Consider the following 24,665-nt stretch of genomic DNA (forward strand, 5'->3'; position numbering starts at 1 on the left):
TACCAACAATCATCACCCCCCCCCCCCCCCCCCCCCTGACGAGTAGGAGTAGATGAAGACAAAAAATAGGGTGTGTTTTCCACGAAAGTAACATCAATAGAAACAAGATATTTGTTAAGATCAAGACAATAACACCTATACCATTTATGAAGATGAGAATAACCAAGAAAGACACACTTTAATGGCTTAGGATCTAATTTGGTGACATGTGGACGAACATCTCGAGCAAAGCAAACATTGCCAAATATCTAAGGAGCAACTGGAAACAATGCCTTGCAAGGAAAAATAATTTTATATGGGATCCACCATTAAGAACAAATGATGGCATGCGATTGATAAGGAAACATGCTGTGGAAACGGCATTGGCCCAAAAATGTTTAGGAACGTGCATTTGGAATAAGAGAGCTCATGCAGTTTCAAGAAGGTGTTTGTCTTTACGTTCGACTACACCATTTTGGGATGCAGTATCAACGCAAGAAGTTTCATGAAGTATGCCATTAGAGATCATATAAGAGTGAAACTAAGTAGATGTATATTCCTTGGCATTATCAATTTGAAAAGTATGAACATAAACATTAAATTGATTTTTAATCTCACCACAAAAAGCAAAAAATATAGAAAACAACTCAGAATGATTTATCATTAAATATAACCAAGTTACACGAGAATAATCATCCACAAAAGTAACAAAATACATGAATCCAAGTTTAGATTAAATAGGACTCCAAACATCATAATGAACTAATTCAAAAGGAAAACTAGCATGTTTATTGACTCAAGGACTTGAACTAAGACGATTGTAACGTCCTGGTTACTCCAAGAGCGTTACTGTGAACTTTAAACAATGCTTGACTTACTAAACGAGTCATTAGGTTATAAACGTGCATCTAGGTGTTATTAATAGGCCAGGGTGAAAATTTTCTATTAAAAGGAATGGATATATTTTATTTAAAACATTAAACTGTACATGGACCCATAAAAGTGTTTACAAGTTATTTACAATCCAAAATGGTCATTACAGTGTAAAAATTGCAACCCGCTGACCGAAGCGGCAAAATATATGGTTAACCCCTAGTTCCCCTGAGAAACACCTTGGCCGTGGTGGTCAAGCGGCTGCATATGTACACATCGCCACCTAAGTTCTCCACTAAAGGCTGGGTAAGCTTTTCTTTCCCTTTACCTGCACCACGTAGCAACCGTGAGCCAAGGCTCAGCAAGAAAACTCATTACTACATGTATACAATATCAATGAATGATTATGATAATCATGCTGGGGCTTGTAGCCCAAATCAGATAAGTGAAGATCAACAAATGATTATGGTAATCATTCTGGGGCTTTCCGCCCAATCAGATGAGTGATTAATAAATCACATGTTGTTTAAGTGACTAATGAGTCACACATTTGATAGGTGACTAATAAGTCTACCTCAAGGATCTGTCCCCTGTATAGATGACTAATAAGTCCATTTCTAGGGTTCTGCTCCTTAAATAGATGGCTAATAAGTCCATCTTTGGGGATTCGCTCCCTAAGCCATGTGACGTGTCAGTCACCTTAGCCCTTTTGGCTCTGGCTCTAAGTAACTAGCCTTTAGACTAGACAAGCGCTTTTGTTTTCATCAAACTTAAGGTCGGTCAAACATTTCATGCTTATGTTGATAATGCTTATGTCGATTAGGTCTAATCTTTTCAGCTTGCGTTAAACACGCTAATACCGTTCTTGACTCATAGGTCAATCCCATACGACCAGTGCTCAGTACTACTGTCGAACTTGACTAATAAGTCACAGCTTCACAGTCAATACTGACACCATTGCCAATTCTGACTAATAAGTCAGTACCATTCACAGATAAGCAAGATTGCTAAGCATTTATAATGCAATCAATGTCCACATATAGAGCACTCAACATGCCTCATCAATAACCATGCATGTCACATACTAGGTGCAGTTTTATTACCTTTGGTTTGAGCATGAAATAATAAAAGAACGACACTTGAGAACGATCAGTCCTTAAGTCCCTTATCGGTCACCTAGTCATAACCAAATAATAAACTCCCATCAATAAAATGAGTAATAAAAGGTTCCCGGACCAAGACGTTGCCTCCGGGTGATCGAATCCTACTAAACCGGGTAGTAGGAACGATCTTGAGGCCTAAGGTTCGAGTTCGCACGATTAAAACACCATTCTGGCCACAAATGCCCTTAAGCGCCGTGGCCCCACCCTACTGAGCCGCGACCTGCCTCCCAAAAATAGAGGCGCTAGCCTCCACTGCCTGCACCACGCACCGCGACCAGCCTCCCAAGTTCCGCAGCCCCAAGGCCCTTCAGCTCCACCTCTCTTCTTCACTAAGCTCGGGTCGCGGCACCCAAGAACAAAGCCGCGACCCCACCTGGAACCCAGCCAAAAACCTTCATTTTTCCTCTTCTAAATCATTCCAAAAACCTACTCAAACATTTCCAAACTTATATTTTAACCCAAAATTCTCATCACTACCTCAACCTCATCAAAACCCAAGTTTTGAACCATTTAAAACCACCTCAAATAGCCACTTCTGTAATCAAAATCCAAAGCTTATAAACTAACTCAAAAACAGAGCAAACTAGAAAATATCAAGCTAAAACCTTACCTCAGACTTGAATTGAATCCTCTTCAATGGTTGAACTAAGGTCCTAAGCTCCAAACCTTGATCTCCTAGCTTGAATCCTCAAATTGAGTTTCAAAAATCCAAAGGAAAGAGGGAAGAAGATGATCGGGAGAAAAGGAAGAAGAACTCTGTTTTGCTGGCTTATTCTCTACAGCCTTCCAGTTTAATATATAACCTAAGGTCAAATGACCGAAATGCCCCCAAGCCTATTTCACTTCTTAACAGGCCCTAAGGGCAAAATCATCCTTTCCCGTCAAATCCCGTTAATCATAATTAACGTCCTCCAATTCCCATTACTCCCAATATTCTCAAATAGTAATTAAGTCATATCCCATTACCCTATAATTCCTGGTAATGTGCTAAGCATCAAATTACCCCGAGTCTCACCCCGAGCCTGGTAAATAACCCCGTTATGACCAAACTGCTAACTTGCATTTTAAGATCGTCTCATGCCGAATACCTCGTACATATCCACATAATAATGTGGCATCATCCATAGATCACCAACATGCATGAAAATATACAAATATTCCCTCAATGGGCTAAATTACCAAAAATACCCTTATAATGAAAAGTGGACCACATGCATGCATTTATTATCATATAATAATATAACTCACATAATCATGCATATACTCATTTAATTACATAATAAATCAATTATGGCCCTCCCGACCTCCTAATCCAACCATTAAACAACATTAGGGAATTTTGGGCGTTACAACTATCCCCTCATTAGAGAAATTTCATCCTCAAAATTTACCTGAACTGCTTGGGATACTGATCTTGCATATCTGACTCCAGCTCCCAGGTTGCTTCCTCGACCTTGCTGTTCCTCCATAATACCTTAACCAAATGTATAGCTTTATTCCTGAGGACCTTGTCCTTTCTATCTAGTATTTGGACTGGCTGTTCCTCATAGGAGAGATCTGCCTTAAGCTCCAGATCCTCGTAACTCAAAACATGGGTCACATCAGATACATACCTCCGAAGAGCTGAGATATGAAACACGTTATGCACAGCCAACAATGCCGGTGGTAAGGCCAACCTGTAGGCCACCTGACCAATCCTCTCCAGGATCTCAAATGGACTTACAAACCTAGGGCTCAACTTGCCCTTCTTCCTAAACCTTCTCACCCCTTTCCATGGAGAGACTCTAAGGAAGACATAGTCTCCCACTTGGAACTCCACATTCCTGTGTTTGGGTTCTACATAAATTTTCTACCTACTTTGAAAAACAAGAATTTGAGCTCTAATCTTCTCATTGGCCTCACTGGTCCTCTGAACTACCTCAGGACCCAAGTATCTCCTTTCACCTGTCTCATCCCAATGAATGGGAGATCTGCATTTCTTACCATACAACATCTCATAAGGTGCCACCCCAATGGTAGACTGATAACTTTTGTTGTAGGAAAACTCTATCAAAGGTAGATACTTACTCCAGGATCCACCAAAGTCTAGCACACATGATCGAAGCATGTCCTCTAAAATCTGGATCGTCCTCTCAGATTGTCCATCTGTTTGAGGATGATAAGCAGTACTATGCTTCAGCTGTGTTCCCATGGCCCTTTGTAGACTTCCCCAAAACGTGGAAGTGAAAGTGGGGTCCCGATTTAACACGATCGACCTCGGTGCTCCATGAAGACGCACGATCTCTCTCTCACATAGAGATATGCGTACTGGTCAACTGTATATGTAGTCCTCACTAGTAAGAAGTGAGCTGACTTGGTATAGCGATCCAAAATAACCCATACTGAATCATGTTGACCAACAGTCCTAGGTAGTCACACCACAAAATCCATCGTGATGTCCTCCCATTTCTACTCTGGGATGTCTAGAGGCTGCAATAATCCTGCTGGCCTCTGATGCTCAGCCTTGACCTGTTGACATGTCAAGCACTTAGCCACATACTCTACTACATCCTTCTTCATCCCAGGCCACCAATACAATGATCTCACATCCTGATACATCTTTGTGGTGCTTGGATGCAAAGAGTAAGGTGTAGTATGAGATTCATCTAGAATCTCCCGTCTTATAGTAGTGTCTAACAGAACACATATCCATCCCTTGTATCTCAACAAACCCATATCAGACACTGTGTAATCTCTGGACACTCCAGCTAAAACATCCTCTCTAATCTTGATCAGATGTGGATCACCCAATTGACCCTCCTTGATTCTTTCCAACAATGTAAACTGTAGCGTAATGTTGGCCAACTAGCCCACTAACAATTCTATGCCAGCTCTGGTTATATCCTCTGCTAACTCTCTAGATATCAACCTCGCACTATAAATCTGTCCACAACCTTTTCGGCTTAACGCATCAGCTACCACGTTGGCCTTTCCTGGGTGATACATAATCTCACAATCACAATGCTTTACTAACTCCAGCCAATGCCTTTGTCTCATGTCCAGGTCTTTCTGTGTGAAGAAGTACTTCAGGCTCTTGTGGTCAGTGTATATCTTATATTTCTCTCCATAAAGGTAATGCCTCCATACCTTTAATGCAAAGACCACAACCGCTAACTCTAAATCATGAGTGGGGTACCTCTGTTCATACTCTTTCACCTGACGTGAGGCATAAGCAATCACCTTCCCTGACTGGATCAGAACACAACTAAAACCTTGATGTGAGGCATCACAGTAAATTATAAACTTCTCCTGATCTGTTGGAAGGCTCAGAACTGGAGTTGTAATCAACCTCTGCTTCAGTTCCTGGAAGCTGTTCTCACACCTGTCTGACCACACAAACTTCTGATTCTTGCGTGTCAGCTCAATCAATGAAGTAGCGATCTTAGAGAACCTTTCCATGAAACGTATGAAACAATCTGCCAATCCAAGGAAACGTCTAACCTCTGAAGCACTCTTTGGCCTTGGCCAATCTCTGACTGCCTCTATCTTGGCTGGATCCACTTTAATCCCATCCTTACTAACAATGTGCCCAAGGAAAGTTACTTGAGATAAGCAGAACTCACATTTCTTGAATTTTGCAAATAATCTGTGCTCCCTCAGTCTTTGTAGAACCAACCTCAGATGTTGCTCATGTTCTGATTCTGACTGAGAATAAACCAGAACATCATCGATGAAGACGATCACAAACTGGTCCAGATAATCCTTGAACACTCTGTTCATCAAGTCCATAAAAGCATCTGGGGCATTAGTCAATCCAAAAGATATGACTAAGAACTCATAATGCCCATATCTAGTGTGAAAAGTAGTCTTTGGTATGTCTCCCTCCTTGACCCTTAACTGATGATAACCAGAACAAAGGTCTATCTTTGAGAATACCCTTTTACCTTGCAATTGATCAAACAAATCATCTATCCTTGGCAGAGGATACTTGTTCTTAATTGTTAACTTGTTCAATTCTCTATAATCAATGCACCTCCTCAGAGAACCATCTTTCTTCTTTACAAACAAAACTGGTGCACCCCAAGGTGAGAAACTAGGTCTGATAAAACCTAAGTCTAACAGCTCTTGCAGCTATACTTTCAATTCTTTCAACTCTGCTGGGGCCATTTTGCAAGGTGCTCTAGACACTGGCTCCGTTCCTGGTGCCAGTTCTATCACAAATTTAATCTCTCTGTGTGGTGGCAACCCTGGTAAATCTTCTGGAAACACATCCAAAAACTCACAGCCTAGTCTAGTCTCTTCTGGTCTCACTGGCATGACCTGAGTGGTGTCAACCACATTGGCTAAGAATCCTATGCAACCTCCTTGCAATAGATATCTAGCACAGAAATCATAGGTATACAAGGTCCATGCACAATACCAACAAACACAAAAAGGATCCTCACCTCCAGGCTCAAAGGTGACCATCTTTCTTTTGCAATCTATGGTTGCTCCATACTTCACTAACCAATCCATACCCATAATCATGTCAAAGTTAGTCATAACTAACTCTATCAAATCCACTGACAACTCTTTGCCCTCCACTGTCACTGGCAAAGATCTGATCCATCTTCTGGATACTACAACTCACCAGTGGGTAATAAGGTCCCGAATCCTACAACATAATAATCACATGGTCTACACAGTCTATCAATAATTCTACTAGAAACAAAAGAATGTGTAGCACCAGAATCAATCAAAACAGTATAAGGGGTTCCAAGACTAAGAAGCTGACTGGTAACTACTGAGGGAGAAGCCTCAGCTTCTGCTTGCGTCAATGCGAATACTTGAGTTGGGGCCGAGCTGTCCGCTTTCCTAGGTTCTTCCTTTCTTGCTTTTGGGAAATCTTTCTTGAAATATCCCACTGCCCCACATAAGAAGCAAGCCTTTGCCCTACACTCCCCCAAATAGCGTCTCTTGCACCTAGGGCACTCTGAAGAAGTCCTCCAGGCCTTACTGCCACCCTGGCGGCCCATTGTAATACCACGTGGTCGCCTACCAGGGCCTGGAGTTAGGAAGGTGTCAGAAGCCTTCCTCTTCTGATCACTAGGGCCACCACCCCTACTTGAACCCACAAATGGAGGACTTGTCCTCCTCAACTCTCTTCTGGCTGCACTATCCCGCCAGATCTTGTTCTCTGCTCTCTCAGCTATGAGCATCTTCTCCATCACCTGTGCATAAGTAGTAACTCCAGCCACAGTGGTGATACGAACATCCCGGGCTAGTCTAGGTTGTATCCCCTAGAGAAACCTCTCCTTTCTAGTCCCATCAGTGGGCACCAAATCCATGGCAAACATTGCCAATCTATCAAACTTCAGAGCGTATTCAGTTACTGACAAACTCCCCTAAAGTAATCTGATAAACTCTTCAGCCTTTGCAGCTTTGATGGCATCATTATAATACTTCTCATTAAACAAAGTCTGGAACTCTTCCCAACTCAGGGCATTGACATTTCTAGTTTGGGATATCACTTTCCACCAAATTCGGGCATCCTCCCAAAACATGTATGTGGCACAGGCCACCCTCTCATTACCAGACACCCTCGTAAAGTCAAGGATGGTGGTAATCATGCTCATCCATTGCTCAGCCTTAGCTGGATCAGCACTACCTTCAAAAACTAGAGGTTGCTGTTTCCTGAACCTTTCATAAAGAGGTTCCCATTTGCTTCTAGCCTCTGCCAGCTGCTCAACTGTTGGCACCGCTACAGGTGGTGCCTCAGGTAAAATGTTCCCTGCAGGAACCTGTTGTTGTCTCAAAAGGCGGATTTCTTCTTCCTGCCTCAAAACTTTGGCTTGTAAATCAACCAACAACTGATGCCAGTCTTCAGGAACTGAGTATGGAATCTGACTTTGGTCATTCTCTTGACCCTGTCAGTTATTCTAGCCCTAATCTTACTGGCCAGCTGATGAATTTGTCTGCCTTGGAAACATAACTACACCTTATACTCTGCTAAAATAATCAATGCAGCCGGCTAGGCAGTGATAACTAAACCTCTTGCCGCCTCAAGATTCAAGAACAAGCAGATATTCATCCATGTTCCACAATCATACAAATAAACAAATGGATACATGATCATAACATTTAACATTTAACAACTATCAGTTAATAGTTCAATGATTAACAATACTAATAAGCATGTTTTAGCAATATCAGTACTAATAAGCACGTTCTTGCTTATGATGCAGTAGTCAAGGCCCAGCCTTATTAATATATCTCATGTAAGCAGGTAAAACATTTGTATTCTATTTAAGTAGTTAAACACAAAACCACATAAATAGTTACCAAACCATGAGTTGAGCTTGTCTTCAATGGCGAGTGTACATGCCCAACCAGTCTACAGGAACCCTAAACCTTGGCACACTCTGTGTAACGCCCTAGATAACCAAGACTGTTACACTGTGTGTATATAAAGGTGCAAGACTTGCTAATAAAGTCAATTAGTTGAAAATGTGTCACTAAAGCCATTATTGAACTAAGGTTAAAAGATTTTGGTCATAAAAGATAAATTTTCATTTAAATAAGTGTTGGTTACATGGGATCCCAAAAATAAACAGGGTTAAAGAACCGTTTAAAAAATTTCAAAGATTATATACAACCACAAGCCACTATAATGGAAAAATAGGCATTTTAGGTTCTCTTGTCCCTGTAACATCCCTCGGTCGTGGCAGCCGAGTAGCCGACTATGTACGTTCTTCCCCAGTGCTCTCCAATTCACGATAGGTCCAGCTTACCCTTGCCTTTACCTTTGATTCCAAACGGAGAAGGTGAACTGATTCCGAGCACGCTCCCTAGCCTCGAGCCTTGGCGACAAACCTCAATTTAGCTGATTTTCCCACTGAGTTCCTAGCTTCAACACCCAACTTGAATCCCCTTTACTTTCTGTCTAAATTCTCCAAGCTCTAAACTTCTTCAACAGCCAAGCAACTAAACACCAAGAGTGAGAGGGAGAAGAGAAATCGCCTAGAGAGGGAGAGCGAGAATTAATTATGTTTTCCTTTTTTCTTTCCTTAATTGTTCTATACCCTTCCCCCTTAATCTAACATAAAGACCTGATCATATCCCTAACTTAGAAATGACTTTAATACCCTCCCAAATAAAACTAACATATAACTTATTCTAGGGGTAGAATGGTCATTTATTCCCAATTCCCACTAATTTCTCAAATGTTCTTAATATTTACCACTTAAATCCCATCATCCAATCAATCACCAACCATTTACCCAGTCTACTAATCTCCAATATATCTCCTAAATTCCCAAGAATACCCCAGGCTCCCCCCGAGCCGGGTATAAATCCCCGCCGTGACTATTTTTCCAAACTGCTCACTAGGACCATCTCGAGCCATATGCTGTAAATATATCCACATAATAATGTGGTCTCAACAATTCATCGCAAGTAATCACATATATGCCTGCAACAGGCCAAAATTACAAATATGCCCCTATATTCTAAATATGGCCTACATGCATACTAATACTCATAATCATGCATCTCATATATCCATATAATCATATAAGCATGCTTATCACATAATCAAGCATTCAATCATATAAATCACATATAAACCAATTATGCCCTCCCGACACACTAATCAAGGCCCTTAAACCTTATTAGTGATTTTGGGTTGTTACAACTACCCCTTTCTACTGAGAATTTTGTCCTCAAAATTTACCTGAATAACTCAAGATACTGATCCCACATCGCTGACTCAAGCTCCCAGGTCGCCTCCTTGACCCTGCTATTCCTCCATTACACTTTAAACCAGAGGAATTGTCTTGTTCCGTAGAACCTTATCTTTCCGATCTAAGATCTGTACCGGTCACTCCTCATAAGACAAATCTGTCTGCAATTCCAAGTCTTCATACTTCAACTCATGTGTCGTATCTAAGACATACTTCCAAAGAATAGAAACATGGAATACGTCATGAAATTTCTACAAGGACGGTGGCAAAGCTAACCTGTAAGCCACCTGTCCGATCCTCTCCAGGATCTCAAAAGGTCCAATGAATCTAGGGCTCAGTTTGCCCTTCTTCCCAAACATCCTCACTCCTCGCAATGGTGAAACTCGTAGAAACACGTGGTCCCCAACCTGGAACTCCATGTCCCTACGCTTAGGATCAGCATAGCTTTTCTGTCTGCTCTGTGAAGCAAGCATCCTAGCTCGGATCTTCTCAATAGCTTTATTAGTCTTTTGAACCATGTCCAGCCCCAAATAATTCCTCTCACCCATCTCATCCTAATGAATGAGTGATCTACATTTCCTCTCATATAACATCTCATATGGAGCCACTCCAATCGTCGATTGATAACTGTTGTTGTATGATAACTCAACCAACGAGAGATACTTATTCCAAGATCCCTCAAAGTCGATCACACATGCCCTAAGAATATCCTCCAACACCTAAATCGTCCTCTAAGACTGTCCATTAGTCTGAGGATGAAAGGCTGTGCTGAACTTCAACTGAGTCCCCATAGCCTTCTGCAAACTACCCCAAAACATGGAGGTAAGGATAGGATCCCGGTCTGACACTATAGACTTAGGAAGCCCATGGAGACGTACGATCTCCCTCACATACAACTATGCATACTGATCCACCATATATGTCGTATTCACTCGAAGAAAATGAGCTGACTTGGTGTATCTGTCCACTATCACCCACACTGACTCATGAAGTCCCATCGTCCTGGGTAAACCTCCCACAAAGTCCATCGTAATATCCTCCCATTTCCACTCAAGAATACCCAAAGGCTGAAGCAATCCCGCTTATCGCTGATGCTCAGCTTTCACTTGCTGACAGATCAAACACCTGGTCACGTACTCCACCACATCCTTCTTCATCACGGGCCACCAATACAATGTCCATAGATCCTGATACATCTTTGTGGTACCCGGATGAAGTGAGTACGGGGTAGTATGTGATTCATCTAATATCTCTCATCTGATCCCCACATCATTTGGAACACAAATCTGACCCTGATACCGTAGAAAACCAACCTCGGAAATAGAATAATCCTTAGCTACTCCCGCTAATACATTCTCTCTAGCCTCCTGTAACTGAGCATCCACCAATTGGCCTTCCTCAATCTGCTCTAATAGGGTTGACTGCAGAGTAATGTTGGCCAACCGGTCCACCACCAACTCTATCCTTGCTCTAGACATCTCATCAGCCAACTCCCTCAAAATCTGAGTGGAACTAAACAACTGCCCCGAGCCCCTCTAGCTCAATGCATCCGCCACTATGTTAGATTTCCCTAGGTTGTAAAGAAGATCACAATCATAGTCTTTTACCAACTCTAGCCAATGCCTCTGCCTCATGTTCAGGTCTTTCTGCGTGAAGAAGTACTTCAAACTCTTATGATCAGTGTATATCTCGCACTTCTCCCTATACAGATAATGTCACCAGACCTTTAGTACGAATACCACCGCTGCCAACTCTAGGTCATGGGTAGGATACCACTGCTCATACTCCTTCAGCTGCCATGATGCATAAGCTATAACCTTCCCACTTTGCATCAACACATATCCCAAGCCTAACCTCGATGCATCACAATATACCACAAACTTTCCTCTTTCCGAAGGACGACTCAGCACAGGTGCAGTAATAAGTTGCCACTTCAACTCTTGAAAACTGTTCTCACACTTGTCTGACCAGACAAACTTTAAATTCTTCCATGTCAATTCTATCATCGGTGCAGAAATCTTCGAGAACCCTTCCACAAACCGTCTGTAGTAACCTGCTAACCGGAAACTCCGAACCTCTGAGGCGTTCCTTAGCCTCGGCCAATCTCTCACTGCCTCCACCTCAGATGGATCCACCTTAATCCCATCTTTGCCAAATATGTGTCCAAGGAACGTCACTTCTGGTAGCCAAAACTCACACTTCTTAAACTTGCCATACAATTGGTGCTCTCTTAACCTCTGCAAGACCTGTCGAAGATGTAGCTCGTGCTCTGCCTCTAAACCGGAGTACACTAAAATGTCATCAATGAAGACAATGATGAACTGGTCCAAGAAGTCCTTGAACACCCTGTTCATTAAGTCCATGAAGGCTGCTGGGGCGTTGGTCAAACCAAACGACATGACCAGAAACACATAGTGCCCATACCTCGTTCGGAAGGCCATCTTCGATATATCCTCTTCCTTGATCCTCAGCTGGTGATAATTAGATCAAAGATCAATCTTCAAGAATACCGTCTTTCCCTGCAGCTGATCGAACATGTTGTCAATCCTTGGTAGAGGATACTTATTCTTGATGGCCAACTTGTTCAATTCTCTGTAGTCTATACACATCCTCAGAGTCCCATCCTTCTTCTTCACAAAAAAAAACTGGAGCACCCCATGGCGAGTAGCTAGGCCTGATAAACCCTAAATCCAGAAGTTGCTATAATTGTATCTTCAACTCCTTCAGTTCTGTCGGTGCCATTCTATATGGTGCCCTCGACACTGGCTCTGTCCCCGGTGCCAATGAAGAAATGAATCTCCCTGGACGGTGGCAACCCTAGTAAAATCTCAGGGAATACATCCAAGAATTCACAAATCAATCTAGTCTCTCTTGGCCCTATTGGCATAACTCTGGTCGTGTCCACCACACTAGCCCAAAAACTTATACATCCTCCCTGTAATAGGTCTTTGGCTCTCAGCACTGATATCATGGGTATGCGGGGTCCACATACCGTTCCCATGAAAACAATGGGATCCTCGCCCTCCGTCTCAAAGGTCACCATCTTCTTCCTACAATCAATAGTAGCTCCGTATCTGATCAGCCAATCCATCCCCAAAATCATGTCAAAATCCTCCATACCTAACTCAATCAAGTCTACTGATAACTCCCTACCATCAACCATTACTGGCAGTGCTCTAATCCACCTTCTAGAGACTACCAGTTCCCCTGTAGGCAGTATAGTCCCAAACCCCGCAGTACAATACTCACTAGGTCTACAAAATCTATCAATTACCTTACTAGAAACAAATGAATGTGTAGCACCAAAGTCAATCAATACAGTAAAAGGAGAGCCAGCGCTAGAAACCTGACCTGTCACCACCGAGGGACTAGCCTTGGCCTCTGCCTGCATCAAGGTGAACACTTGAGTTGGAGTCAAGCTATCCACCTTCCCCGCTTCCCCTTTCTTCATTGTTGGGCAGTCCTTCTTGAGCTGTCCCACCACCCCACACACATAACAGGCCTTAGCCTGACATTTTCTCGGATGGCATCTTCTGCCCCTTGTGCACTCTAGGTAGCTCCTCCATGTGTCATCTCCTCCCCGACGGCCACCCTGAACACCCCGACCCCTCCTATCAGGACCAGCAGCGGTCGAAGTGTTAGGGGTCTTCCTCTTTAGATCACTAGGGCCTCCGCCCCTACCAGATCCTGAATATGGAGGCACCGCTCTGCGACCCTTCCGTCTTGTAGCATTCTCCCTTCAGATCTTGTTCTCCGCTTCCTCAGCAGTAAAAGCCTTCTCAACAGCCTGGGCATAAGTCGTCCCCCCAGGTACTTTTTTAATCCTCACATCTCGGGCTATCATAGAATTAAGCCCTCTGATAAATCTATCCTGCCTAGCTGCATCTGTAGCACAAGATCTGCTGTAAACTTCGCAAGTCTATCAAAATTCAGGGCATACTCTATAACCGTCATGTTTCCCTGAACCAACCCCATAAATTCATTCTCCTTTGCTGCCCTGATGGCAACATTGTAATACTTCTGACTGAACATGTCCTTGAATCCATCCCAACCCAGAGTGGTAACATCCTTGGTCTATAATGCCACTTCCCACCAAATGTGGGCATCCTCTCTCAACATATATGTGGCACAAGCCACCATGTCTTGACCCTCTACCCTCATGAAGTCGAGGATAACAGTAATCATACTCATCCACTATTCGGCCTTTAGTGGATCTGGACCCCCCTCAAAAGTTGGAGGATGCTGTCTCCTGAACCGCTCATACAATGGTTCCCACTTATTCCCAACCTCCACTGGCTATACAACTGGTGCCACTGTAGATGGCACAATGGATGCAGCACTCCCTGACGGACTTGACTCTGAAGCCGGGCTTGCATATCAGCCATAATCTGTTGCTAGTTCTCACAGACTTGCGAAGGGTTCTGGCCCTGGTCATCATCTCTTGCCTCAAACCCAGTGCCGACTATTTTTATAGATCATCTTGGACGCATAACTATCTAAGTTAATATGCAATCAACGACTCGGCGGTCAGACTATGATGACAGGGTAATAATCTTTCCATGTATCACCATTAGAACACAATCAATCACAAGCAATCAAAATATAATAGTTCATCCAAATATTCATCCACATGCAGCAACAATGCTAATAAGCATGTCTCAACATCATCACACAACAGTCAAGGGCCAGGCCCTATCAGCATCTCATGCTCCCTATTAATCAAACAAATATCAACATTCATATTTCTTTCGAGTCCCTTAAGCACTTAAACATGTATACACAATTACCAAACCCTGAGTCAAGCTTGTCTTTAGTGGTGAATGTACATGTCCAGCCAGTCTTCAGGAACCCTTAAACCTAGACTGCTCAGATACCAAGTTGTAATGCTCTGGATAACCAAGACCGTTACATTGTGTGTTTATAAAGGTGCAAGACTTGCTAATCAAGTCAATTAGTTGAAAATGTGTCACTAAAACCATTATTGAACTAGGGTTAAAAGATTTTGGTCATAAAAGATAAATTTTTGTTTAAATAAGTGTTGGTTACATGGGATCCCAAAAATAAATAGGGTTAAAGAACAGTTTACAAAATTTCAAAGATTATATATAACCACAAGCCACTCTAATGAAAAAATAGGCATTTTAGGTTCTCTTGTCCTTGTAACATCCCTTGGCCGTGGCGGCCGAGCAGCAGAATGTGTACATTCCGCCCCCAGAGCTCTCCAATTCAGGGTAGGTCCAGCTTACCCTTGCCTTTACCTTTGATTCCGAACGGAAAAGGTGAACTGATTCCGAGCACAATCCCTAGCCTCGAGCCTTGGCGAAAAACCTCAATTTAGCTGTTTTTCCCACTGAGTTCCTAGCTTCAACACCCAGCTTGAATCCCCTTTACTTTCTGTCTAAATTCTCCAAGCTCCAAGCTTCTTAAACAACCAAGAAACTAACATCAAGAGTGAGAGGGAGAAGAGAAATCTCCTAGAGAGGGAGAGAGAGAACTAATTCTGTTTTCCTTCTTTCTTTCCTTAATTGTTCTATACCCTTCCCCCTTAATCTAACATAAAGAGCTGATCATATCCCTAACTTAGAAATGACCTTAATACCCTCCCAAATAAAACTAACATATAACTTATTCTAAGGGTAGAATGGTCATTTATTCCCAATTCCCCTCTAATTCCTCAAATGTTCCTAATATTTACCACTTAAATCCCATCATCCAATCAATCACCAACAATTTACCCAAAGTCTACTAATCTCCAATATATCTCCTAAACTCCCAAGAATACCCTAGGCTCCCCTCGAGCCGGGTATAAATCCCCACCGTGACTATTTCGCCAAACCGCTCACTAGGACCATCTCGAGCCATATGCTGTAAATATATCCACATAATAATGTGGTCTCAACAATTCATCGCAAATAATCACATTTATGCCCTTAATAGGCCAAAATTACAAATATGCCCCTATAATCTAAATAGGGCTTACATGCATACTAATACTCATAATCATGCATCTCATATATCCATATAATCATATAAGCATGCTTATCATATAATCATGCATTAAATCATATAAATCACATATAAACCAATTATGCCCTCTCGGCACACTAATCAAGGCTGTTAAGCCTTATTAGTGATTTTGGGTCGATACACTCTGATACCAAGTTGTAACGTCCTGGTTACTCCAAGACAGTGACTGTGAACTTTAAGCAGTGCTTAACTCGCTAAACGAGTCATTAGGTTATAAACGTGCATCTAGGTGTTATTAATATGCCAGGGTGAAAAATTTCTATTAAAAGGAATGAATATATTTTATTTAAAATATTAAACTGTACATGGGCCCATAAAAGCATTTAAAAGTTATTTACAATCCAAAATAGTCATTATAGTGTAAAAATTGCAACCTGATGACCTAAGCGGCAAAATATAGGGTTAACCCCTAGTTCCCCTGAGAAACACCTTGGCTGTGGTGGTCAAGCGGCCGCATATGTACATATCGCCACCTAAGCTCTCCACTCAAGGCTGGGTAAGCTTTTCTTTCCCTTTACCTGCACCACATAGCACTTGTGAGCCAAGGCTCAGCAAGAAAACTCATTACTGCATGTATACAATATCAATGAATGATTATGATAATCATACTGGGGCTTGTAGCCCAAATCAGATAAGTGAAGATCTACAAATGATTATGGTAATCATTCTTGGGCTTGTCGCCCAATCAGATGAGTGATTAATAAATCACACGTTGTTTAAGTGACTAATGAGTCACACATTTGATATGTGACTAATAAGTCTACCTCAAGGATCTGTCCCCTGTATAGATGACTAATAAGTCCATCTCTAGGGTTCTGCTCCTTAAATAGATGGCTAATAAGTCCATCCCTGGGGATCTGCTCCCTAGAAGCACTTTGATAAATAGATTTGATCTTGACCGACTCAATTAAGGTATTAGTGTTTGTTCTATTAGACAACAAAGATCACATTTTTTTTCACTTTGTTCAAATAAGAGTAGTACCCGTACGTAATTCTTCTGTTTCTCAGTATGATCTATATCATCATCTCTATTCCCTTTATCAATTCTCCTATCCCACCTAGGTCTATGAGTTTCTCTATCAATTCCATTACCTTATCCTTACCCATGAGCTTCCAACATTTTTTCCTTAATTGACCTAGGAGTTGTTCTCGGGCATCCTAAAAAAAAGGTTATTATACATCCCAACCCTATCCCTTAGAAATAAAAAGGTAGCACTAAAGAAAAGAAAGAGCGAGATGGTGGTTTTTGTTGTTCCCGCGAAGCGAAGATCATTCGCCAAGTGAATGAAGTGGGTCAACCTCTTTTTGGCTTCGGCCAAACACTTTTTCTCACTGGTCAAACTTTCTACAAAAAAAGCGATGCGAGAACGTATTCTCTTATCTAAGCTTCTTCCCTATGCATTCTCTCGCCCCATCGTAGCCACGCCTGGTGCCACGAAATGATTGAGAACTCCGATGGGGTCAAAATTCATTTGTTTCTTTGTATTCAATAAGTATTGCATGACCAAATAATTCAAGGAGGGGCGCACTGCAGGGGGGTCCTTTTAAGTAGATGACTTGTTAGGCCGTCGGAGCGGGACTTCTTTGGCAAAAAGCACTTGAATAACTTCATTTTTCTAAAGGAGTCGTCATTTTCTATCAGGAACGCTATACCATTTACAACCCCGACATATTTCGGATGCTTGACGGCCCTGCTGACCCGAAGTGATTTAGAAAGATTTTTCTTTATTGATGGTGATCGGTCATGGTATCCATAGCGTTGCTTCTTTTTCGGCCAAATCCTAATTTTGTTTTGCTTCTCCCGGTTGTCGAGCCTGATCAACTCGACTCTTTTCCCTGCCCCCGATCTCTCACTTTGTTTCGTTCTTCTTCTGTATCATCACTTGAATGAAGACACCCGATCGGCCCGACTTTCCCAAATGTCCACCACCGGCCCTTCCCCTTTCTAGGTCTGGATTTTTGCGTCGTTTCAGTCGTCGTGGTCGACAGGGAAGAAAGAAATGAATGAATGTTCTTTTTGGAAAATGTAGAATAATATACCTACCGAGACGAAAGCCAAAGGTGAGTCTCATAGGTGGACGTATCGAACCGAAATAAGATCTCAGATTGACATCTTGATACACTAATTTACCATTATAATATATAGAGTCAATGGTGACTCCACCGTGGGAAGAGCCGCTTCTTTCTTGCTTGATAGTGGGGGCTTCCATTCACCAACGCAGACTAAAAGTGCTCTCCGAACCGCGCTAGATAGTCACCCATCACATGGCTCTCAAACCCAACCTGTGGTGAATCCCGGGGGACAAAGTCAAAGCGCTTGATCCTTTTCCACATACATTGAGATGCTCCTCCCCACCGATCAAGCAGCGACGCTGCTCGTGATAGGCTTAGCTTTAAGCCACTATCGTTCAGTTCGAATAAGTCAAGTCCCTTCGGTCGGTTTGCTTAGGTGGTCTTCCCTTATCTTCCCTAACGTTCATAGTTGTTCTGGTTTGAGAAAAGAGCACTGAATGAATAAGAAATGGAAAGCAGAGGGAATCAATGATTCTTATTCAACCGAGTTGAAGCTAGCAACATGTCGATTACACACCGGAGGTTGGTAAGAACTGAGGTCTACAAGCCTAACCTAAGTGGGCCTACCGACGAAGCAACTGGTACTTAATCGGGCGGTTTGGTTTCGTGCAATGCCTTCACAACAGGAAGGGGCTGTTGTTATTTGAAAGGAAACGCCCCTTGTATAGGGTTTCAAATCTTCGAACCCTAATTAAAAAGCTCTTTCTATGTTATTAGTAAATCCTAAACGTCTTTATTGAAAAAGAAAGCACTAATGAGCGGATGCGCTAATGCACAACGGCTTTCGCGCAAGTTGCTTAATCCATTGGTTTATTGCCTTTTAATTATTATTCTAAAGTTAGAAAACCTTTTGCCTTTATTGATATGATATAAAACAAGCTTACTTACTAATAAAGCGACATACCCACCTTCTTTCTCAAAAAGTCAAGTTTCTCGCTTGTTGCTTTAGAAAAATGGCAGCGCTAGCGCTTTACTAATACTAATAAAGCGACGCACCCACCTTCTTTCTCAATAAGTCAAGTTTCTCGCTTGTTGCTTTAGAAAAATGGCAGCGCTAGCGCTTTACTAATAGAATATAAGGTCAAGGCTCTTCCCCTTTTCTACGAATCTACAACTCTTTTTACTGAGCAAGACTCCATCCACATCCCTTCCCTCCTAGTGGTTATTTATTCTTAATTTTCCATTCTATCATTTGTTTGACAGCTTAAACTAGGCTCCATTTTAGAAAGGTTTCCGGTCTTAATCAAATTGGGTCAAGGGTGCGTCAGAACAGTGGGTGGCTTCTTAATCTCATCCGAGAGTCTAATCTCTTTCTTTGTACTACTATTTTTTTTCAAAGAAAATAAAATAAAGAAGAGGTTTGATTTAGGCTCCTTCCCTTCCACTGCATAGCTGCACTAGTAGGTACTACAAGCCCTCTATCTCGCACATCTAACCAGCTCGCGTGGTTCACCGGTTCCACCAAAAACTCTCATTTGTTGAAGCGGAGCATAGTGCGCTTTAGGCACCAAGCGAGAAAGGTCTTTTCTTTCTCATCGGTTTATTCATTGATCTGATTAGCACTTGTTTTCTTATTAATTCCAGAGGTGGCAACGTTCTTGAATGAAGTCTATCCGAACCGAATTAGCACTTCTCAGATCAGGCTAGGCCTCTCTAGCTGAGCTGGGCGCCAGGGCCCTGGATGCGCAAGCGATCAGCACATAGGGGAGTGGTTGCTCGGGTTTCTCGGCCTGGTATCCTGCACCTCGCATTCATGATATCTACATTCAACTGTGCTCCAGAGACACAGTCAAAACATGCTTGCCCAGTGTACTTTTTTCACGACATGCTCTGGTTTTGGGTGTCTTCCAATGGTCTTCTAGGGTTAGAAGAAGTTGTGTCCGTCCCGAACATCTGCAATGTCCTCCCACAATTTTTTTTACATAGGACAAACAGAAGGAAAATACTGACCCATTCGGTGACTTTCGCGGTCACCCTCACTGAACCGACTTGAATCTTAACTATGATTCAGATCAAGTCTTACCAAAATCGGATTTCCTTTTCATGCCATATGCGCTTAGACTTTACTTTTTCCCTCTTTTTCTTCCCGGTCCAATATTTGTTCTTGAAAGTCTTCATTTCCATGTAGAAGCAAACTCTCCAAATTTATGACCAACCTTTTCTTCAGTGATCTTACAATGAACATGAGTTTTTCCATTGTAAATTCGTATGGAGCAATCAACGAATTATGGAAAAATAGAAGATCTACGTGAGCAAATTTTCCTGTTGAAAAGAAGATCTCTCTTCTTCTTCATTCTCAACAAGAATGCATCAACAAAACTGCCCTTCCATATAGATTGTCGTGGCATGAACTCATTTCTTACTTTCCCCACCCTCCCCAAAATCTAGCATTGGTGGGCTTCCCTCAAGGTGACACCGAAGGTCTACCTCCTTTCGTGCGCCCCTTACCTCCTCCATGAGGATGATCCATTGGATTCATTGCAACACCACGAACAATGGGGCGTTTGCCTAACCACCGGCTTTGTCCAGCTTTTCGAAGCTTACGTGCACCGTGGTTGGGATTGGAAACTATACCAATAGTAGCTTGGCATCGGGAATCCATGAGTTTTTCAACACCCGAAGGTAGCCGCCCAAGCCTAAGAGAGAGTGTAGGGGGTGCTGGTTCCTTCACTATTTTAGAAAAAGTTCCTGCGGTTTGAGCCAGCTTTGTGTCTTGACCTAGATGACATTCAATATCATGTACCCATGTTCCTATATGTATATAGGCTAATGGTATGCTATTTCCTATTTGAAAATTTAGAAAAAGTCTCTTGTATCTATAAGCTAGGGGGCGCGGCCAAGAAGCATCCAGCTGACTTCCCCCTTCCACTTGGCCTTTCTTCGCTGTGGCGAATAATGTCTTAGTATGTATGTGAATTCTGGGCAGGTCGCAATAAGTCTCTGGTCGAAGGTTTAGACCAATTGAAATTCATCACCATCTTGCCCGCTTCCAATTGATGACTGGCTATTATTTAAGTGTTGACCTAAGCCCTTATGCTGGGGCTCGGCTCCCGAATCGTACGTGAGCCGCCTCGTACGACTCTTCCTAAGAACTTGAAGCCTCCTCTCTCTATCTAAATAGAAATTTAAAAATACATTTGTAAGAAAAAAAAAGACTTTTTTAAAAAGCCTTTGCCCTCCTATTCAATGGGGCTATTAGAGAAGCAGCTTCGTTCCTAGACTTCTTTGCTCAGTAAAGCTTCCTTGTTCCTTAGCGTAATCTCGGTCCATAGTTTAATACTCCGTTCCTTATAGCCTAGTCTATATCCACAGCTGACGTGACTCTGTACCAACGCCTTTCCCTTTGTAGACGGCTAAGTTACTTCGTAACCTTAAACGTACTTTCTTACTTAAGCATAGGCCTTCATTGGGCTTTCTTCCTTTTGCCTATAAACGACGGCTTGGCTTCGCTATCGCTCATGACTTGGTATAGAGTCTGTGTAGTCATCGGCCTTCCCACCAGAAGGCCTATGATATAGTGGTCGGCCTTTCGAATGCCTCCTTGGCTTTCTGAGAATCCCTTTATGACTATAAAGGACAGAGGGATGTTCACCTTTGGAAACTTAGCTACTTAAGTACTACTCAATACTAAAGAACGACATTCTGTTGTATAGCTACTTAATAGTACAACAACTGTCGTACTACTAAAGTACCAAGGAAACCTTAGGTTCCCTTTGTTTGAATAAACGCCGCCTATTTGAGTTTCCATTCATTACAAAGTAAACCAAGCCTAACCGGTCACGACATCTTGTTTGTTGATATTTATTGAGGATTTTGATGGAGTTTAGCTGACTGAATCCATAAACCTAGAAAGTAACCGTCACTGAACTATTTTGTACTCTATATGTGGGTATAGGTAATGGTGGAGCTTGCGTAATGTAGTAGTAGTTAAGGCTGCATTGAAGTAGCACTTTTTTTTTGAAGATCTACTGAAGTGCCAAAGGCGAACGGGGCTCCTAGGCCAGGTAGTTTGGCAGAATGCTTGGCTTCCTGTGCTGGAAGCGACACCTGAAGGGTGAGCTTTTGGTAGTTTGCTTCTAGAACTAGATAAGATAATAGGCATTAGGCATTCTAAGCTAGAAGGAGGCAAGCAAATGAAGGGAGGGTCGACTACAAGAAGCAAAGCTTCATAGACTCGACAAGTCGTTTATAGAATGCCGACTACTAAGTGAAGACTTTCCACTTCATTTAATAAGGGAAGGGGGAGGTAAGCTTTGCTCAGCAAACTTTATAGCTATATGCCCCGGGCCTTCTCGGAGGATCATTGGTTCATCCTGCTATGCCCCGGGCCCTTTTGCTCTTTTGACGTAAAAAAAAAGGTGCCCGGCCATTCATCTAGGCCCAGGAATCTGCTGGACATCTCAGCGGCGGGATTGGATATCCGCATCCGATCGAAGTTCCATTTTAGTGCCCCCTAAAACAAAGGAGAGCTATTTCTAGGTGGGTCGCTTTGTGCAAGACATTTCTTAGGACCAACGAGTCACACGACAGGTGCACGATCTACTTTGCATGCTCCATCCTTCGGCCCTTCGCCTATCAGCTTGGCAGGTAAGCTACCTTGATCCGTCTTTGGCTTCGATTCATTATGCTCAGCAGCTCCAACAAGCCCTAAAGTCTCTTTCCACCTAAAACTCTGCTAAGAAAGCGCTGCTTTACGTTTGATCCTATGTGCCCAGAGAATGCTATGCGTTCTCCACTTTCGGACCTCGCAAAGAGAGAACATGTTTTTTCCTCTAAGTTTCTCTCTCATTCGCGGAGCGAGGAAAGCGGGCTTTGCCCTAGCTACTGCTATCCTTGGGAAACCAAAAGAGCTATCGAAGGAAAGGGATGCTATCTCTCCAAAGGCCTTTGGAGAGGAGAAGGCAGAGAAGAAAACGTCATTCGCGCAAGTTTTTTTTGCTTCCTGCGCACTTACTAGTAAAGGGGCTCTTTAACCAAGGAGGCATTTTGGTAGAAAGGCCGACCACTACATAAGCTGCCATCAATCCAGGAGAGTAGCAAGCTACCTTTATTTGATCCACCTTCCCGGGCAGGGAAGAGAATGAAAATAGGGCGCGGATGGTGGTTGTGGTAGGTTCGAGGATCTTACGTGGCGGAGCAAACTCCTCTATTGTGTTGCATTTCGTTTGGCGGCATAGCTGTAGTTGCACATCCTCAATCCATTGTACTGGAGCGATTTAAGAAGAATGATTAGGGTCATATTCTATCCTTTCTACAATGCCCATAGATTAAGTGCTTTGTTTCAGATCAATTCTTCGCTGCAATCGCTTCGATCCACCCCCTCGGTGAAAAACCGTAATACGCTCTGAGGAATTCCTACCAGCGGACTTCCCTGTACTCAAAGTGAATTGTCTAAGTGCTCTATCCTCTTGGATTTGTCTCATTTTATATCTTGTAATCATTTGATTCCATCCGAATCATCTCATACTCCTACTCCTTCTTCTCCTTCATCGTCATTGGTCCTTTTGACATAACATTCTCAGCCGCCTCCGGTCCAGTAGGAAAGAAACCTATAGCCGGTGACTAGCTTTGCTGTGGAGCTACGTGTACACCGCCACCTCAAGACTCTCATTCGAAAGTGACCACCAGAGTCCTAAAAGCATTCGTTCTCTTTCTTATATACGATACCCACCAAAAGATCGAATTCCTCTGTATTCTCTTCCTTAGCAGTTTCTTCTCGAAGATTGGTCAACGACTTTGACAGCCTTTCCTTCACACAAGGTCTCTCGAGCTTTCTCCCCTGCTTAGGACAGTAAGGGGAAGTAGCGATATTCTGATTCCTTCATGGGGAATCAACGAAGGCAGCTGCTCCAACAGCTTTAGTACTTAGTTAACGCCCCAGCTCTTATCCCACCGATGAGTAGGTAGATGCAGTAAGCCAACTCCTTTCCTTCTTGCTAACAGGGCATTCTATGCCATCTTCATTCCCTTCCTTGCTTTGAGGAGCATGTCGAATAGTCAAGGGTTTGAGATATTTCCTATTCCTGGAATTAGCCACCCCCCTTGTCTTGATTCTCCTCTTGTCTCTTCTTTGACCATTGGCAATTGACTTATTTCATTTTTCCGAGTATTCCCACATTGGTTGAGAAATTCCTTTTGAAGAACTTTCTAGTAATCCAGTAATTAATAAAGGCAATCGATGGGGATATTCAAAGCATCTAGGAAGAAAGGACGATCGGTTACTCTAGCAACGGATATTGCTAAAACAGCGGATACGTTCTAAACTGATTCTTTCACAACTTATTATATCACCCTCGGTTCACTTCACTCTCTAAAGGCGAATTAAGACTAAGGCTACTCTCGGGAGGCAAGGAAAAATATATTCAATCAACCAAGCAAAGAACCGATACCACTACCACAGTCTTCATTAAGACAACAGGAAAGAAGAGAGTCAAGACAGAAAGCTAAGACAGTCATCCAGGCATTGGTTACAGACAGGCAGACCAGAGATCGAAAGAGTCAAAGCCAAGGAGAAATCCTGGGAAAGGGAAAGCTAAGAAGACCGTATTCATGTGAAACTGATTCAATAGGACCGGTTATGAACCCAACAGTGGATATGAGTCTCATACTAAACCACCAGAAGCTCTCACAGCGTCAAGGCAAAGAATCACTCCTATTGGAAGAAGAGCGTTTACGATCAGAGCTAGAAGAGTGGGAGAGAATGAAATAGCATAGCTACTTCTGCGCATGACTATCTTCTCCTATTGATTAATGTCCTTCAAAGAGCGTATTCTATTCCTTCTGTCCGTGGGTGTAGGACTGGTACACTCCTTCCCTTCCTCACAACTCCTTCTTCTTCTTTCACAACAAC

General features: G+C 42.6%; 1 protein-coding gene across 1 annotated transcript; it reads right to left on the reverse strand.

The window, feature by feature from the left end:
- Positions 1 to 19,904: 19,904 nt before the first annotated feature.
- On the reverse strand, positions 19,905 to 23,238 carry LOC133784059 (large ribosomal subunit protein uL2mz). The gene is given in 3 exon segments (XM_062223585.1): positions 19,905 to 20,819; positions 22,328 to 22,751; positions 22,753 to 23,238. Coding segments are annotated over 3 exon segments (1,014 nt in total). The 3' UTR covers positions 19,905 to 20,715.
- Positions 23,239 to 24,665: the final 1,427 nt, after the last annotated feature.

Source organism: Humulus lupulus, chromosome 6, assembly GCF_963169125.1.
Source record: "Humulus lupulus chromosome 6, drHumLupu1.1, whole genome shotgun sequence".
NCBI classification, from domain to species: Eukaryota; Viridiplantae; Streptophyta; class Magnoliopsida; order Rosales; family Cannabaceae; genus Humulus; species Humulus lupulus.